This window comes from Callithrix jacchus, chromosome 2 (assembly GCF_049354715.1).
Source record: "Callithrix jacchus isolate 240 chromosome 2, calJac240_pri, whole genome shotgun sequence".
NCBI classification, from domain to species: Eukaryota; Metazoa; Chordata; class Mammalia; order Primates; family Cebidae; genus Callithrix; species Callithrix jacchus.
Genome location: NC_133503.1, coordinates 99437625 through 99457902, shown reverse-complemented (window position 1 = coordinate 99457902; position 20278 = coordinate 99437625). Strand labels below are relative to the sequence as shown.

At 35.5% G+C, this 20278-nt stretch overlaps 2 protein-coding genes across 16 annotated transcripts in view; one reads left to right on the top strand and one right to left on the bottom strand.

The window, feature by feature from the left end:
* Positions 1-13053, top strand: part of LOC144581571 (uncharacterized) — a 375083-nt gene extending 362030 nt beyond the window's left edge. Inside the window, exon 4 of the mRNA XM_078365856.1 lies at positions 11056-13053. Within this exon, the coding sequence (XP_078221982.1) occupies positions 11056-11131 (76 nt within the window). The 3' untranslated portion in view covers positions 11132-13053. The remainder of the gene's footprint in view (positions 1-11055) is intronic.
* The window catches only part of TMEM232 (transmembrane protein 232), a 332087-nt gene that overhangs the window by 106304 nt on the left and 205505 nt on the right, over positions 1-20278 (bottom strand). Inside the window, exon 14 of one of the 15 annotated variants that reach the window (XR_013532558.1) lies at positions 18286-18476. The exons of 13 other annotated variants lie outside the window; for them this stretch is intronic. Coding sequence is in view for 1 of the 2 variants with exons in the window: in XM_078365854.1 (XP_078221980.1) it covers positions 18422-18476 (55 nt within the window). In the remaining variant the exon portion in view is untranslated. Of the gene's footprint in view, positions 1-15202; positions 18477-20278 lie in introns of those variants that run through there. One more of the 15 variants, XM_078365854.1, reaches the window with a different exon arrangement.

Below are 20278 nucleotides of genomic sequence, written 5' to 3'. Positions count from 1 at the left end.
CATTTCTGTTGTGTACACATAAATATACATATATTATATATCATATATAATATTACTGTCCTTCCCATGTAATGCTTAAAAAAAACTTTAAAAAATATTTCATTAGGTTTCTACTATAAGTTCTTTAGAAATATCATACACATATATGTGAATGACTCCTGTTGTCACCTACATTCAGTGAACACAATATACTGCTCAGATAAAATGAAAGATGAAGATTCTATCACTATCTGAGTGGGTAGATTTTAGGAAAGTCTTTATCTATCCTTGAAATCAACATGTCCATACACTTAAAAAATGTTAAAGCATTACAATATTTTAAGGTTATCACAATCTTTTATAAATTTTTCTTACATTTTTATAAACACTTTTGCATTTTCTTCTAACTCTCTGATAGTTCCTAAGGTTTTGTTTGGTTTTCGTCTTTATATCCTTCTCCTTTTTCCATATATTGAATGGTGACATTCCTCAAAATTCTACCCTAGGCCTGTTTCTCATCTTACTCTGTGTTTCTTCCCAAGGAAATGTTGCTTGTGCCCATGACTTTAATCATCATATTTATTCAAATGACTCACAGCCCAGACTTCTCTCCTGAACTATGAAACTGTGAAATTCACTGCCTACTGAATATCTCCACTGAAAGAACTCAAGAGCAGTACCACAAATTCAACATGTCCAATGCCAAACCCACAATCTTTTCCTACCCCCAAAACTGCCTTGTCCTTTTCCATCATTCTGTGTCTTAGTGAATGGCACAACTATTCAATCAGTTGCTCAGCCTGGATAAAAAAAAGAAGCATCTTGGATACTTTCATCTCCTTATTTCCTGCCACCCTTTCATAGTTAATGATCACTAAATGCTATTGCTCTTTATTCTAAATATTACACAATTCATTCACCTCCTTTCCATTTCTATTGCCACTAATCTAGTGCATGCTAGATTGATTGGCATCTTTCATGTTCTCCCCACCTAACAAAGCCAATAATCGCAGTAATAAAACAAATGTACGAGTAAAAAACAAACACCCCCATCAAAAAGTGGGCAAAGGATATGAACAGATACTTCTCAAAAGAAGGCATTTATGCAACCAACAAACTTATGAAGAAAAAGCTCATCATCACTTGTCATAGAGAAATGCAAATCAAAACCACGGAGAGATACCATCTCCCACCAGTTAGAATGACGATCATTAAAAAAATCAGGAAACAACAGATGCTGGAGAGGATGTAGAGAAATAGGAACGCTTTTACACTGTTAGTGGGAATGTAAATTAGTTCAACCATTGTGGAAGACAGTGTGATGATTCCTCAAGGATCTAAAACCAGAAACACCATTTTTACCCAGCAATTCCATTACTGGGTATATACCCAAAGAATTATAAAATCATTCCACTATAAAGACACATACACACATATGTTTACTGTAGCACCAGTAACAAGAGCAAAGACTTGTAACCAACCCAAATGCCCATCAATGATAGACTGGATAAAGAAAATGTGGCACATATACTCAATGGAATACTATGCAGTCATAAAAACAGATGAGTTCAGGTCCTTTGCAGGGACATGGATAAAGCTAGAAACCATCATTCTCAGCAAACTGTCACAGGAACAGAAAACCAAACACCATATGTTCTCACTCATAAGTGGGAGTTGAACACTGAGAACCTATGGACACAGGGAGGGAAACATCACACACTGGGGCCTGTCGGGGGGTGGGAAGCAAGGAGGAGAAATACCCAATGTAGATGACAGTTTGATGGGTGCAGCAAACCACTATGGCACATGTATACCAGTATAACAAGCCTGCATGTTCTGTTCTGTACACTTATCCCAGAATTCAACATATAATTTAAAATAGTAAAAAATAAAAATGGTGATATATTATTAAATAACAATTATTATAGCAACTTAAAATACTATACTAATATATTGGAATATATTTATAGATTATTTTATATATTTATTTATATAATAATAAACTTTTTGTGCTTACTTTTTGCCATGTACTGTAATAAACATATTTACTTGACTACCTAATTTGTCATAAGCACCCAACAGCAAAGATGTCATTATATCACTTTATAAATGAAGACATTTAGGTTTAGAGAAGTTAACTTACCAAAGTCACTTAGTTACAGTACTTCACATCTCTAATTATGTCACAACCTCAAACACAAACACATACTGATTACCTTCCACTTCTCACTCTACCACATAAAATACATTTAATGGTTACTGTGGTTCCTAAGATAAAATGGAAAATCCTAGTCCCCTCTCCCTCTGTGGTCTTGATGACTCAGCCATATCACTGGTTTTTAATTCCTTAAATGCTCCATGTTCCTTTTCACCATAGAACTTGCACATCCTGTCCCTTCTGTTTGCATAAAGCCTCCCTTCCCTGAGCCCTCCCTACCAGAACATGCCTTCATTCATCATGTACCTCTCCCTCAGGACACATCACTATTTATAATATAATGTAGTTCTCCATCACACTCATCATGACAGAGATTTAATACATTTTTTGCATAATTTTAGATGTACATGTGTGATTTTAATTAATATCTATCTCCTACAGTTCATTGAAAATTCCATTGGGAAAGAAGTATTATTATTATTATTATATATGAGACTATTTTCTTTCATAGTATCGGGCTCACACTAGGCATTCAATAAATAGTTATTCAATAAATAAGTTTATGGAAAAGTAAACTATTCAGGTGCAAAGTTCCAAATAACTTTTGGTGGACAACCAACATGCTAGAAACACAAGCAGTAGTTCTAGACAAGAATCCATTAATCATGCTGTTGCATGCAGTTTATTTTTCTTTATATTCCTAGGGCCTACCACAATGCCTTGACACAGAAGTGTTCAATTAATGTTTATTGAAGGAACACACAACCTCTATTAGGAGGTCTGTTCCTTGCTTACACTTAAATCCATAGCAAGAGACCACTATTAGAAGGCTGGGTTGATTGGAAACATCAATTTTCCTGACAGGTGGACAGAAATCTGAAAGCATCTGCCCTGGATACTAAGGCTTCAGAGAGTTTGCATTCTAATTAAGCAGTTAATGCATGTTTATCAACTACTGTAAAAATATTTCATCACAAGCTCAACAATGCCCTTTTCTTTGAAAGAGCAAAGAGCACATAAAAAACAAAACATAAAACAAAAACATGTACATCTTGTTGATCTGTATTTGAAATACAGAATGCTTTTAAATCTTACCAAGATCATTTTAATATCTGTGTTATTTTTATGATTCTGTATCACATCATATTACTGTGAATGGAGAAGTCCCAGGGTTGATGATTGTATTGAAGCTAGACACTCATAAGCATAAAGCTACTGCAGTGAAAGTGGCAGCTAAAGTTATTGCCCCATTGATGACACATACAATTCCTGCTCAGACCAAGGTTCTGTTTCACCAATGGAAAGACAGAAAAGGAGAGAAGATGTAACAGACAGATGGAAATTGATATATCTCCAAGGAAAGTTTGCAGATAAATTGAGTTATATATTGCAAATGGATGTATGAAGCATAGTTCTGTTATTAGCAGTTGGATTCCACCTCTAAGTTTCCAATAGCACTTTGATGTCAACAAAACCAAAAATAAGTAAGTGGAATTACATTGCTAAACAAAAGATAAGTGTTGATGGAGATATGGAGAAAAGGGAATGCTTATACATTATTAGTGAAAATGTAACTTGGTATGTCTATTATGAAAAATAATATGAAAGTTCCTCAATAAATTAAAAATAGAACTACCATGTGATATAGCAATGTATTAAGTTGGCATACAAGTAATTATAATTTTTGCAATACTTAAAAAACTGAAAAAAACCCCAGCTACGTTTGCATCAACCTAATATTTTGAGTATATCTCCAGAAGAAATAAAATCAGTATGCCAAAGACATATCTGCACTCCCAATCTCTGGGCATTTTAACACTTTAAGTAACTGATCTAAGCCAATGATCCAACCCATTTATTTAACTCAAGTATTTCACAAAGGCTCAATAAACAGAAGTCCATCTCTGAAAAACCTTTCAATGTTCCTTATCTCTCTGCAGCTAACAACTGTGACCAGCAATGCTATCAACATTCTGCTTCATACTATATCTTATCACCATACCCCTGAAATACATGTCTGACATAGTCAAAACCAGATACGAATTACTTTTAAATTAAATAAAGAAAAGCAGGAAGGGAAACAAAACATAACTGAAAAGGAAATCATCATGAAACCGTATGTTCCCTTGAAAAGAGGCTAGCAGCAATTTATCACTTAAAAAAAGCACAAAAATGTAAACCTTCCGATTATCATTTATCATAATCTTAGTAAGGTAAGAATTAAATATTATATTCTAAAGAAAATAAATATTTTAGAACATCTAGTAAATTATAGAACAAAAGGATAAGTAACTGACATGTCCAGACTCTGTATCTACCTTCTTTCTCTGTATCCTCGGGACAAACCTTAGAGAAATGTACAGCCCTTTAATTTTTAAAGATTAGAAGCCTAAGGCTCAGAGAAGTTAAGTAACTTACTCTAAATCAATTAGAAAAAAACTATAAAATAAGCATATTTGATACAGTGTGAAGGAGGCCCAGACTTATCACATTTTTTTACCTCATGAAACAGAACAAGACAGGTAGGTTTAAGGCATTTTACTTAGGAATTCTAGGGGCACAGTCAAGCCCAGACAATATTAAATAAGAGGCCAAGTCTATTTTGGGGGCCCTCCTCTGTTTAAACTTTCCATATATGTACATATATCTCCATTTTGGCTTTAGCCAAAATCATACTTACTAGAAAGTTACCCTTCTTTGTCATAAATTTCTTAAAATTAACTGGAGAGGTCCAAGGCCTAGAAGAAATAAATCTTCTCATGAGAATCAAGTTCTAAAAATCCTGAGGTAGAGTTTTAAAAAAATTCTCTTTGAACATGTTTTTAAACAATTACTCAAGGCTTAGCTATCAGATAAAGTTCATATGAGGGAGAAGAAAACAGCACAGTGAACTCAAGGGTCAGAACGCCTTTGTTTAAATTCAAACTTCTTAACTTAGAGTTGCAAATCCTTGGACTAATTAACCTCTGCAAAGCTCAATATCCACATAAGGGTAGGGCTTCACATAGTGCCTTGCTTATAAAATGCACTCATGTCGGGTAGCAAACAAAATTGATCATCTTGCATTGCCTGGCACTGTACTGGCTAGAACTGAGGGTCTTAAGAATCTCCCATTTTTGTGGAGTTTCTTCTCCTAAACTCAGCTTCCCAATGATTCAGTGCTTTATTTACAACCATTAAGAGCTCCACTTAAGGCCTCCAAGTTCTGGGCAGCTGGCATTCCCATTATCCCCTCCCTTAGATGGTAGCTAACTGAAATATGATGGTTTGATAACTGAACCCCAAACATTTATTTCTCCACCGAAAAGGAGTTTACACTCTTATAAGAAGGTAGAGCAGCAGTCAGGCACACTTAAAATACAAACCCAATGAATGTCCAAATGCTTCCCCAGACTCCAGCTCCCCTAATCAATGGGATAATTAGAAATGGAAACCATGTACTTTTTTCTGCTAATGGTTGACTTCTAAGACTCTCCAATAAAGCCTATTCTTAACCTATTTATTTAATGGTGCATTATAGCGTTTACCTTTTCCGCCTCTCCACCATTCAGTAAATGTTAGCTCAGCTTACCTCTACTACCATGGCACCAGCTCCTTTTATAAAGGAAGCTTCAGAGGAGGAGCACTAGCCTTGGGTATGGCCATCCTGTAAAGTCAGCTGTGTAAAATCTTCTGCCTAAATGACAACAAGTGTTCTCAGTTCATTTTTACTAGCACTACCTGGGCTCTCTTCCAGGTGCTAGTATAATGAATAGTCTTTAACATAAAAATTTGAACAAACTAAGCATTAAGGTTTTGTTAATTTTCTCCTAGTCTTTATATATGTGCAAATAATTAGTTGTTTATGAGATCTTAGAGATTTGAGGCATAAGCTTAGAAAATACGCTTAAGAGAATCCTCAGAAGAAAGTCTAGATGTGGGAATTAGTTTTTTAAAATTTGATCTTCGTAGTTCTAAATTCTCAGCCTTATGGTAAACTTGAGATAGTTTTACTGACAAATAGAGAAGAGAGAAATACTATGCTTTGAAGAAGAATTATTATATATCTGAGTTTTTTTGACAACTTTTATAATAAAGAACCATAATGATGTTTTCATATTTTTAAAAAAATGCTGAGGGGCAAAAAGAGCATGCATCCAACATCTTCCACTAACTTAAAGTGAAAAAATTTCAACATACAAAAGCAAAATGATCAATTTTCTTTTGAAAAATTATGTAAGGAAAAAAAGCCAAACCTGCAAGCCATTCAGAGAAAAATAATGTTTATAAACATATTAAAGACAAAATTATTTTTTTAAATAATCTATAGGCTAAAAACACAAGGAACTTTTTTTGGAAAAATTACAGATCATAAGATGTAGCAGATATTTCATTAATAAGGCAGTTCTCATCTTCTCCTTTCTAGAAAATTTTCAGATTTTCAAATGGAAATAAGCATGTTCTAGTGCTCCCAGACAATAAAGAAATGTTGTCTTAATTTTCCTGTCCACCTCCCTTTTAAATGTGCCCCATCTTCTATATGTTGGCCTTCTTGCTGTCTGTCACATTTCCACTTGTTGAAAACACAAAATGGAGATATCTAGGCATACTAAATAAGGGATCCGTGTTGTGGCACTATGAATAAAGACCTTTCAGGGATGAAAAAGAACTGTATGATTTAAATTATGTCTTTGTATTTGTACCTGTGGGGCTTCAGCATGCTCAGGTGTTGATTCACTCTATTAATTCTGATTTAGGGGCCTGGAAGCTGGAGGAGAAGAACTAATAAAAGGAGCTAGCTATGGCACTGTTGATTAGATGGAGAGTCAAGCAAAAGGATGAAATACAGTTTCCCTAAGTTAATGTTTAGTCAACCAGAGAGATTTCTTCACTGCATAGCTTAGATTTAAATTTGCTTTTTAACACCTATAAAAAAGGAGGTATAATCCATACTCCCAATAAGAAAGGAAAGACTGTTTAGTCAGGCCTGACCTAGGTTTTATCTTGATGTCATCAAACTGTAGCTCCATTCCACTCACCCCTGTTTTACCCAGAGATTAGGCCCTAACTGGAGCTGACAGTATGCATAACTCCAGGGAGTGACAGTCACATAAACTATGTGGATGGTGCAATGAGAATGCCGTTCTATGAAACAACACTGAGGTACTCTTGCTAGGGGAAGTCTCAGGTTGCTGTGCTGCTGAGGCATTCTCATTTGGGGAGGAGACATTCTAAATTTAATTGCTAGAATCTGCAATGAACTGTGAAAAACTGGATGAGCACATAGCATTTTTTCTAAGGCCAGTGAAGTATGATTGCCATTTATTTAATGAACTGCAGGCTCTGTAAAAGAAGTTTAATTTACTAATCCCTCAAAGCCTACAGGACTTTTTGGGTTTTAACCCCACCTGTTCCTTTTTTGTTTCACTCTTCTCTGACTTTGCATATTGTCTTTCCCTTCTCCCAAATCCTGTGCACATACTTTTTATTTGTACCTTTCATCCTCAGTGTGTCTCTCCCCTCATATATTTTCTCTTTTCTTTGTTCTCTTTCATCTTTATTTCTGCTTGCTTTTATTTCTCCATTTTCTATTTTTTCACACATTTCCTATATGTCTACTCTCTCTCTCCTCTTTCTTTCATCTCTTGTGTCCCAGCAGGCACTATTGACTTCCATCTGCTTTTTGTCATCATCTATATACACTTTGCCTTGCTTTTTCTTAATCTACTTTTGTTAACATAGTTTTTTTTCCTATTTTTCCAGTTTATTTATTGCTATCTCTTTCTTGAACTGTTCATGGCACAAAACCAAAGTACACTTTAATGTCTTCTCTGTGGCTCCGGCTGAATTATTCTTCCATGTCTGCCCTTCAGAATATACAGAATACATCTGGGGACTCTAAATTCCAATACCCAGGCCACTTAGAACTGCCATTTTCATTTCATCTTGCCTGTGTTATGATTTAACAAAAATGTATGAAATACACTGAAGTATTTTTACAATATTTATTTCTGCATACAAGAGTATGAAGACAAGGCTGGGTGATCTTTAACCCCAAATCTATTATATATCTTCCTGACTCATTCTAGAATTCTTGAGAAAAATCTTTAAAACTATTTCAAAACTCAAGCATTTTTCTGTTGACTATTTGTTTACAAAAGGAAATCCTGCCCACCAGCCTTGCTGCACTCAATTATTACAACTGCAATAAATTGTGCCTTTTGGTAGCAATACTCATATGATTTTGAAACTTAAATAAAGATTTAGACAAATGCCAAGGAAGAAAATTTCCCACATGATTTAGCACCTTCTTCAAGAAATTAGAAAAAGAACCACAAACTAGACAAAAGAAGTAACAAACTCATATAGATGAGCACAAAAATATATGAGTTAAAATCCAGAAACTGGTTCATTGAAAAATAAAATAGATCTAGCATCTAGCTAAACTAATTAAGGTGAATCAAAATAACAAAATTTAAATACACAAAATAAGAATTCATTAAGGGCAAAATAATACAGAAACAAAGAATTACAGGATAACAGTGGACTACTTTGTTCAATTATGGTCAAATAAATTCTGAAAATGGAATGAAATAAATCATATTCAAAGAAAATAACATTTGTTAAAACTGACTTAAGAAAGAGAAAGATGAAAATAGACTGATATTCAGGATGATATTCTAGATGATTTTAAGGCAGGGCTTCCAACAATCAAAATCAAATGTAGCCTTACATGTACATTTGGGCTAAATATTAATCTTGTCAATAGACATAGAAAAAAGTAAAATTTGACAAAGAACTGCTCTTAGAGGCATAAGGTACTGATGATTAATGTTCAACATCACTAATCATCAGAGAAATTAAAATTAAAATGACAATGAGTTATCATCTCATCCTACTTAAAATGGCTTTTATTCAAATGACAGGCAATAATGAATGCTGGTGAAGATGTGGAGAAAGGGAAACACTCATACATTGTTGGAAGGAATATAAATTAGTACAGCCACTATGTGGAACAGTATGGAGATTCTTCAAAAAACCAAAAACAAAACTGCTGTATGTTTCATCAATCCCACTATTGGGTATACACCCAAAAGAAAGGAAATCAGTACGTCAAAGGAATGTTCAACTCCCATGTCTATCACAGCACTATTACAATAGCCAAGATTTGAAATCAATCCAAATATTTATGAATAGATGAACAAATATAGAAAATGTGATATATATATATATATATATATATATACAATATAATATTATTCAGCTATAAAAATGAATGAAATCCTGTCATTTGCAATAACCTGGAGGGAACAGGAGGATATCATGTTAAGTTAAATAAGCCAGGCCAGAAAGACAATTACTACATGTTCTTACTCATATTTGGAAGGTAAATAAATACTGAATTCATGGAGATGGAGAATAGAATGGTGGCTACCAGAGGTCAGGGGGAGTAATGAGGAGGGAGGGATAAAGAGAAGATGGTTAATGGTTTTATATATATATATATAAAATATATAATGTATATATATAGAGAGAAGGAGTAAGATCTGATGTTCAGTAGCACAATAAGGCAACTATATTTAATAATTTATTGTATATTTCAAAATAAAAGAGTGGAATTGGAAAGTAACACAAAGAAATGACAAATTATTAGGGTGACAGCCTAATTACTCTGATTTAATCATTACACATTGTATGCTTGTTTTAAAATATCACATGTACTCCATAAATATGTACAGCTAGTATGTATTCATAATAAAAATTTAAAAAGGAGGATGATACCATAGCTTGAAAGAGTAGATCATTCTGAACTTCTGAAATTATTTTAGAACACAGAAAAAAACAAACCTTCCAAAGAATAACAATGATACCCAAACTTGGCAAAGACTGTGCAAGAGACATACACAATTATAAACCTATCTCACTTAAGACTACTGATGAAAAATTTATACATCAATCATTCACAAGAGGATCTAACAGGACACTATCAGACTATTATATAATAAGAAGAGTTTTGTTTCATCCTGTATTGCTGCTTGAGAAGCTGTCCCAAAATCTAGTGACTTAAAACAATAATGATCTGCTGTTCCATTCTGTGGGTTAGGAATTTGGGTAGGGCTCACTGGGGACTGCTAATCTACACACTATACAGTATTGGCTGATCTCATTCATGTAGGTGCCTTAAGCTAACAGTTAGGCTGGGATATATGGTCCAAGATGGCTTCCTACTATGTCTAAGGGCTTGTTGTGGGCTGCCTAGGTGTGGCACTGATTCTTTTCTATATGGTCTTTCTCTTCAAGTGGCCTCTCTCTCACATGGAATACCCTGATGATTATTAACATTTAACGTTGTTGTATATACTTATTGCCAATTGTATGTCTTCTTTAGAAAAATGTCTATTCAAGTTTTTAACCTATTTTTAGTAGACCTGAGAGTTTTTGGCTATGGAGTTGAAAGAATTCCTTATTTTTTTTTTATTTTTATTTTTTGAGACGGAGTTTCGCTCTTGTTACCCAGGCTAGAGTGCAATGGCGTGATCTCGGCTCACCGCAACCTCCGCCTCCTGGGTTCAGGCAATTCTCCTGCCTCAGCCTCCCGAGTAGCTGGGACTACAGGCACACGCCACCGTGCCCAGCTAATTTTTTTTGTATTTTTAGTAGAGACGTGGTTTCACCTTGTTGACCAGGATGGTCTCAATCTCTGGACCTCGTGATCCACCCGCCTCGGCCTCCCAAAGTGCTGGGATTACAGGCTTGAGCCACCGCGCCCGGCCGAATTCCTTATATTTTTGAAAATTAACCCTTGTGATATATATGGTTTGCAAATATTTTCTCCCAATCTGTAGGATGACTTTTAACTTTGTTGATTGTTTATTTTACTTTGCATGAGATTTTTAGTTTGATGTAGTCTAATTTGCTTATTTTTGTTTTTGTCACAGGTACTTTTGGTGTCATATTCAAGAAAACATTGTAAAGACTAATGTCAAGAAGTTTGCCTCCTACACTCCATTCTAGGACTTTTATAGTTTCATGTCTTACATTTAAGTCTTTAATCGATTTTGATCTGCTTTTTGTGGTTGATGTGAGAGTTCAACACATGTGGATATCCAGCTTTCCTAGTACCATTGATTGAAGAGATACTTCTTTCCCTGTTATGTGTTCTTGGTAAGCTTGTCAATGGTCAATTTACCATACATCCATGAATTTATTTCTGGGCTCTCTCTTCTGTTCCATTAGTCTATATGTCTGTGTTTACACTAATACAATACTGTTTGAATTACTCTAGCTTTGTAATATATTTTGAAACCAGAAAGTGTGATGCCTATAGTTTTATTCTTCCTTCTCAAGATTGATTTGGCTATTTGTGATCTTTTATATTCCCATATGCATTTTAGAATTATTTGTTTAGAAAATACCATTGTGATTTTCATTGCATTGATCCTGTGAACATTTTAGCAATATTAATTCTTTCATCACATGAATACAAAATGCCATTCATTTCTGTCTTATTTCACCAAGATTTTGTAGTTTTCAATCTAGAAGTCTTTTACATCCTTATCTAAGTTTATTCCTAAGTGTTTTATTCTTTTTCATATTATTGTAAATGTAACTGTTTTCCTAATTTATCATATAGTTCACTGTTAGTGTACAGAAATGTAACTGATTTTATTTGTTGATTCTGTATCCTGCAACTCTACTGAATTCATTTATTACTTCTTACAGGTTTTTGGTGGAGTCTCTAGGGTTACATATACATAAGGTCATATTACCTGACAACAGGGAGTTTTACTTCTTACTTTCTGATATAGAGACCTTTAGTTTATTCTTGTCTAATTATTCAAGATAGAACTTATTTTGAGTAGAAAGAGCAAGAATGGAATCCTTGTATTATTCCCGATCTTAGGGGGAAAACATTCAGTTTTTCACTATTGAGTATGATGTTAGCTGTGGACTTTACATATATGGCCATTATTATGCTGAAGTATGTTCCTTTTATTTCTAAATTGGTTGACAGTTTTCATCATAAAATGGTATTGAATATTGTTAAATACTTTTTCATCATCTATTGAGATTATCATGTAATTTTTATTTTTCATTCTGTAAATGTGGCATATAACATTAATTGAATATTGTATGTTGAGTCATCCTTGCATCCCAGGGATAAAACCCCTTTAGTCACGATGTATGATTATTTCAAGATGCTTCTGTATTCTGTTAGTGTTTTGTTGAGGATTTTTACATCTATATTCACCAAGGTTACTGATGTATACTTTTCTTCTGGTGTTTTTATCTGGCTTTGGTATCAGGATAAACCTGGTCTCTTAAACTAGTTTGGAAGCTTTCCCTCCTCATCAGTTTTTGGAGGAGCTTGAGAAAGTTTGTCTTTAATTTTTCAGATGTTTAGTATAATTCACCAGTGAAGCCACTGAGCAAGGGCTTTTCATCACAGGGAGGATTTTTATTTACTGATTCAATCTCCATAGTAGTTATAAGTGTATTCAGACTTTGTATTACTATATGATTTAGTCTTGGTAAGTTTTATGTTTCTAGAAATGTATCCATTTCTTCTGGTTTTTCCAGTTTCTTGGCATGTAATTCTTCATAGCTGTCTCTTAAGATCCTTATATTTTTGTGGGATCAACTGTAATGTTTCTTCTTTCACTTCTGATTTGCATCTTCTTTTTTCTTAGTATACCAAGAGGCTTAACAATTTTACCTGTTCAAAAAACTAACTTGACTTTTTCTTTGTTTTTAAAATTGTCTATTTCCTTTATTTCTGCTCTAATCTTGTTATTTCTTTCTTCTGCTAATTTTGAGCTTAACCTTTTCTTCTTTTTCTAGGATCTTGGGATGTAAATTTAGACTGTTTGAGATTTTTTAAAGGTATTTATCAAAAATAAATGCCCCTCTTAGTACTGCTTTTGCTGCATCCAAAAGTTTTAGTATGTTGTGTTTTCATTTCCATTTTACTCAAGACATTGCCTAATTTTTAAAAATTTATTCTTTGAAACAAGGGATGCTCAAAAGTGTATTGTTTAATTTCTACATAAAGACCTGGCATTGTGAATCATGCTCATAATCCCAAGCAGTTTGAGAGGTCAAAGCCAGAGGATTGCTTGAGCCCATGAGTTTGAGAAAAGCCTGGGCAACATAGCAAGGCCCTGTCTCTACAAAAATAAATTTTTTAAAAACCTAGCTGAGTGTGGTATCATGCACCTGTGGTCCCAGCTACTCAGGAAATTGAGGTGGGAATACTGCTTGAGACCAAAAGGTCAAAGCTGCAGTGAGCCATGCTTGCATCATTGTACTCCAGCCTGGGTGAAAGAGAAGGACCCTGTCCAAAAAAATAAAATAGGGCAGGAGGCCAGGTGTGGTGGCTCATGCCTGTAATACCAGCACTTTGAGAAGCTGAGATAGGCAGATCATGAGGTCAGGAGTCTGAGACCAGCCTGGCCAATATGGTGTAACTCCATCTCTACTGAAAATACAAAAATTAGCTGGACATGGTGGAGCCTGCCTATAGTCCCAGCCAGCTACTCAGGAGGCTGAGGCAGGAGAATTGCTTGAACTTAAGAGACAGAGGTTGCAATGAACGCAGACCATGCTACTGCACTCTAGTCTGAGCGACAGAGCAAGACTCTGTCAAAGAAAAAAAAAGCGAGAGAGGAAAAAAGAGAGAGAGAAAGAAAGAAAAATGGAGAATTTCTACATATTTGTGATTTTTTAGTTTAGTTCTGCTATTGATTTCTAGTTTCATCTATTGTGATTGGAAGAGAAACTGGATATAATTCCCATCTTTTTGAATTTGTTAAGACGTGCTTGTGCCCTAACGTGATCTATGCTGGAGAAAGTTCTATGGCATGTGAGATGAGTGTGTATTCTGAGGTTGTTGGATAGAATGTCTTTTATATCCATTAGGTTCATTTGGTCTATAGTGTTGCTGAAGTTCAGTATTTGCTTATTGTTCTTTTATCTGCTTGTTCTATCCATTATTTGAATGTTGGTTATTGATGTCGTCTACTATTCTGTATTTCTATTTCTCCAATTCTGTCAATATTTGATTTACATATTTAGATGCTCTTATGTTGGGTAGATATATATTTATAATTGTTACATATTTCTGGTTGGTTAATCCTTTTATCACTATGTAATAACCTCTGTTTTTTGCAACAGTTTTTGACTCAACATCCATTTTATCTGATGTAAATATAGCCACCCCTGCTTTTTTTGGTTAGCATTTGCATGAAATGTTATTTTCCATCCTTCAATTATAGCCTATGTGTCTTTAAATCTAAAATGAGTTTCTTCTAGATAGCTCAGTTTTTTATAAAAATTGCTCAATGAACATAAGAAAATGCATCTTTCTTATTCCCAAAGCCAGCATCATGATTAACTGGAAAACACTAGAAGTTTTCTTCATAACAATAAGAAAAGAAAAAGAAAGTGTCAATCCTCACTATTTTTATTCAATATTTTACTAGGTATACTCAGCCAATAAAATACATAAAAGAAAAAAAGTTTAAGTATAAAAATCAGGAAGGAGAAAATAAATTATTTATACCTGACAGAATTGTGAATTTAGAAAACTTAAATTCAATAAGTGAATTAACCAAGTTAGTAGAGTACAAAATTAATCCACAGAAAGCAAAAGTTTTGAAAATATAAAAGGGAAACCTACATTTGGAGAAAGCTACATTTGGAGAAAAAAATTAATTTGCATTAGCTACAAAACAGATAAAGTACCTACAAATAACCATAAGAAAAATGCAAGGCATATATGAAAATATTTTAACACTACTGAAGAACTCAAAAGAAATATTAAATAAATGGAAATACATGTTATATTGTTAGAGATGTTATATCTCAACATCTTGGAGTGTTAATTTTTCTAAAATGAATGTAAATGTTTTAAGTGATGTGAGTAAATATTCAACTAGGTTGTTAGAATTAGACAAACTAATTCTAAATTTAATATAAAAATGAATGAAAAAATTAGCTAGGAAAAAAATGAAAAGAACTAGCAATATAGAACTAGCCCTATTAAATATACAAGAAAATCATTAAAACTACATATTAAAATACATTATACAGCCCAAATACAGGCTCATGGTTAGAACAGCTTAGAATAAAGGACTAGAATCAAAAATTCAGAAGTAAACACAAAATAAATGGGAATTTAGTATTTGAAAATGTTGGCAATTAAAATCAGGAAAAGTGTTAAAGGGAGATGGATGACTCAATAAATATTTTTGGGACAAGAGAATAGGCAGATGGAACTATACCTCACACCATACACCAAAAAAAAAAAAAAAAAAGTCAAATGGACCAGTACTTACAATGTACATAATGAATCCTTAATAATAGTAAAAGATAATGTTTTTCACATTTTGTGAAATTTTGTCACTTTTAAACTTAGGGTGAAAACTGTTTTCCTAAATGGAACAAAAAAAATCCATAAACGACAGAGGAAAAGTAACAAATACATTCTATAAAACATAGAAAAATGACTATAATGACTATATGGCCAAAAAATGCTATAATCAAAATTAAAAGATAAAAAAATTATAAGAAAAAATAAATATTGGTAGCTCTTACCATAGACAGAGCGTCACATAGACTAATATAGTCCTGAGTTTTTGTATAGACAAAAATCCAATAAAAATGGGCAAAAGAAATAATTTCCAAATAAAGAAAAACCAAAAGGCTCTATTAACATATAAAAGGTGTCCAAACTACTTAAGAAAATTAAATGCTAAAAATGACACTATATTTAGAAACCCAAATGTCTAACACCCTCATTGGGAAGACTAAAGAAGAACAGGCACTCTTACATATTGCCGGTGGGGATATAAATTTGCACTACTCCTCTGCAAGGCATTGGGAAATACATAATAACATTACAAAGGCATACACTCTTTGACCCAGAAATTACACTTCTGAGAATTTATCCTACAGGTAGGTATTCTTCCACGTGTGTTAAAAGACATATGTACATGGTTACTCTTTGTGGCATTGTTTCTAGTACACAAGAAATCTAAAACAACCCAATTGCCACCCAATAGAAAACTGCTTAAATAAATTATGATACATTCATAATAAGTGTGGGGAACACATGGCAACATATTCAAGCTTATGTACATAGCATTTGAGTTGAGCTTGGAAAAATACTGAGGCAATGTTTATACTATTTGTGCAAAGGAATGAAACTCCTTGACCCTGAAAACAGGAGAGTGGAGTGTGTGGTATGATAAAGAATGCTGAAAACAGCCTCCTGAGAATGCAGTTTGAGTGTGCACAAGGTCACAGGTGCCTCAGTAACCCACCTCAAATGACCATCTAGTGGATGTTTGTAGTTAATACAGGCCCTTTCAATAAATACATGGTGGATAGATGTTGGGGTGGAATTTTGGAAGAGCTACCCACTATCCCTGCTCAGCTGGAATTGTCTGAGTACTTCATTCTTTGCGTTCACTGCAAGCTATAAGCTCTCCAACTGGTGCCCCCAATGTAATCACCTTGAATTTACACATGAAGGTGATGAGCTCATCAAATTTTGGGGAATCCCGGAAAGTGACAGTCCTGACTCCCATCAGCAGGATGGGACACACACGTAAAATATCAGGGGCTAGGTTATCATGGGTCAAGAAGTGACCGAAGAGCTGGAAGTATTTTTTTTAGAACAGCGCAACAGCTACTTAAAGCTATCCAGTGCACTGCAGAGCCCGGAGCTCTACACAAGCCTATGCTCTTAATTGGCAGGAATGCCCTGATTTCCTGATCAAGGAACCTTAGATTTAGAGTCATGGGAGCAGGTAGGTCACTGCCTGAAAAGACGATATGAGAAAGGTGATTTTACTAATGTTACTATTTAACCACCTGCGCACTGGTATGCTCTGTGGTTTATTTTCTTTATCTGCCAGATTGTGGTGAGTCAGACCTCCCATCTTCTCCACCTGAAGGGAATTCAGGAGATTTAAAGGAGAAGGAGAAACAGAAACCAGAACAACAGGGAGAGAATTCTCTACCCACTTTATCCTCTTCTATGGGGAATAAGGGAGAGATTTTTTTCTAGTGAGGATAAAGACCGACTGGAGCCTTTTCTTCCCCCTATAGAAAAGCTATTGCCCTCTTTTCCTCCACCTTTGAAGGGACCTCCATCTGGTGGCCCTATTCCGCCAACTGCGCCTCCCATTCCCTTAAGGAGATTGGAGGCCACCTGGAAGATAGTTCTTAGATAAGACCCCCGGTCAATAAATATCTCTATGATCCGTGGCCGTGTCTCCTTGACAAAATTCCCTGCTGGAAAATGCCTCCAGGAGGGAAGGAAAGTGACTGATTAGAATTGTCTTCCTAATATGCAAGTTCTCACTTCCTACTTCCAGCATTGGCCTTTCTGCCTTGTCTTTTTTCTGTTTCCCTGGAGTATAAAGAAAAAGTTGCATGCTGCCTCCTGAGTTTTATCCCAGCTAGCTTTGGATTTCTTGCTGCCCACAGAGGCCTGGGGCGGGAGAGTTGTTAAAATGCCATGGAGTGCCCATTTAGTCACTGGTAGTCTAGGCAAGTTGCCCCTTTCTGGGTTTTTGATGATGAAGGAGAGACCAAGAGGCACAGACTGAGTCCCCAGGTGGCTGCAACAGCTCCAGCCCAGTCCTGAGAATCCGCCTCACTATGGTCACGTACCTTAGTAAGTGTGCCCAGAAAGTGGTCTGCTGCTTGCTGTCCTGTTGCTTTTCCTACTGCTGCTGTTCCGTGCCACCCCTCATATGTCCCAGTTAACAATTTCTTGTGTTCCCGGCACCCTAGGAAAAAGGCTAAGAAACAGCCTATGTGCGTCCCTGACCTTATTAGTCTAAGGTGGGCAGATGGTTGTGGAGAAGCCTAGAGTACAGAGCTCTGGGGGAGGAGCCTGCTAGTAAGGGGTGCTCTCCCATAACCATATGTTAAATGCTAACTAGGCTGAGGTGGAGGAGCTCTGACAGCTGCCTCATCTTCAGAAGATAGACACAGCGGTAAGGAATGTTTGTTTCATTTTCTTTATACAATGTTTAAAACACTGTGGCTGGAAACTTCAAAGCAGACCCTGTGCTGCATATCTGCTCCGCCCCTGAGCCTCTCTGCTTGGGGGTAGTAAAAATAATAAAAAGCCCACTATATTTTCAGAACCTTACCTTCCAGGGTTGGCTTCAAGCATAGGTAGACCGAAGGATGAGGGGAGTGGTCTTCTCCCAGCCTGTTACCCTCTTGCTTCCTGCCTCCGCTCTTTCACCACACTTTAGCACCTGGTCATTTTCTGGCCTCCTGCTGCTACTTGTAGTATAAGGGCAGCAACAGGTGGCAGACTGTTAAAAAGAGAGGTTGCCTAAGGGCCGGGAGAGAATGGGAAGAAACCAGTCTTTCCAAGCTCACCTCTAAGAACATTCCAGCTAAAGACTAATGCAGGAAAATGGCCAGCACCTAAGGACATTAAAAAAAATTTTTTTTTTTTTTAGACACTTGAGCTAAATCAATGCAGGTTTATTATCCAGGCGACTTGCAGTCACATTCTAATGACTTTCAAAGGCCAAAATATGGTAAAAATCACTTAAAATGTTTATCCCTTCCATGCTTTAGCTTAACAGGTAGGCTTTATCTTTTGACATTTCTGTATTTTACATGTTATGTGCCTGTCTCATAACCCCTCTAAATATATACAAAAGACCATAGATTTAATAGCTTCTCTTTTCATAAAGGAATGTCAACGTTGCATCCAGTTATCAGGATATGCTCCTGCTATGCTTCCTACCATTAGAGAAGGAACAAGTTTATACTCTTAGCTTGTGATCTTGATTGGCAAGTAGTGATGGCTGACTTTATTGGTAATATCAGCTTCCATTTACCAGCCTCTAAGCTCCTAAACTTTTTACAATCTATGCCTATTAACTTTGCATCTATTGTTGTCTCTGAGCCTTTGTTTCATGCCACTAGTGTCTTTACAAAGGGTTCAGAAAAACTGACAAGACAGCTATAGTGTGGCAAGTTGCCATGTAAAATTGGCAACTCAAAATCCAGAAACATTTCAAAACTACGCAACAGGTGGAGATAGGTACCCTACTGTTGGCTTTACAAAGTTTTCCTAACCAAGACATAAAAACAGTTAGTGATTCTGCTTATGTGGTGTATAGTATTACTCATTTAAATCTTGCATATGTGAAGGGCATTACTATTGAATCTCTACTAGCTTTGTTTCTTACAGCACAAGAGCTCCTCTGTGCCCATTGTCACCATCTTTACATCACACATATTCGCTCTCATTCTAAGTTACCTGGTCCTTTATTGAAAGGGAACGGTCAAGCTGATGCTCTGGTATGACCACAAATGTGGTTTGCAGACTTTCCTGCTTTTTTGCAAGCTCAAGCGGTTCATGCCTTTTGTCATCAGAATGCCTGCCGTCTTAAACAACAGTTTCATTTACCACTTGCTCAAGTTCACATAATTATTAAAACTAGTTCTTATTGACAACAGCATTCTCACTCTCCTTTTTCCTTAAAGTTTAGTGCCAACCAATGAGGTCTGGTGCCTAATACTGTCTAGCAAACTAACATTACTCAGTATCCACCTTTCAAACATTTCAACTTTCTCCACGTTACCATGGACACTTATACAAGCTTAATACATGCTACCCCTCTGAACTAAAGATGCAATTGCTCATTTGTTTGAATCTATTATAACTTTAGGTCTTCTATAAAAACTGATAATGGACCTTACTATCTTAGTGCTCAACTTACACATGCATTGCAACTTTAACACATACAACAGAAAACTGGTATTTCCTATAGCTCAACCAGTTAGCTCATTGTTAAATGAGCTCAACCCACACTTAAAATATATCTTAATAAACGAACAGTGGGGAATATAGGGCTCTCTTCTTGAGAACATAACTTGTCATTGGAGAATCGACCAGCAATAAAGGTGATGACTCAGAAGCCATCTGACATTACTTGAGGACAGCTAAAGAAATTGGATCAACAAGAAACTATCCAGCTTGCTGCCGTGGAAGCCATGCAGCTGCAGAGAACTGCTTTCTTATGTATCTGGCAGTAATTGGGGAAACTTCTGAGAAAGTAAGATAGACGTGGATGTTAGGGTGGCTGGTAATTCTTGTCCTTTGCCAAGTGGGATCGG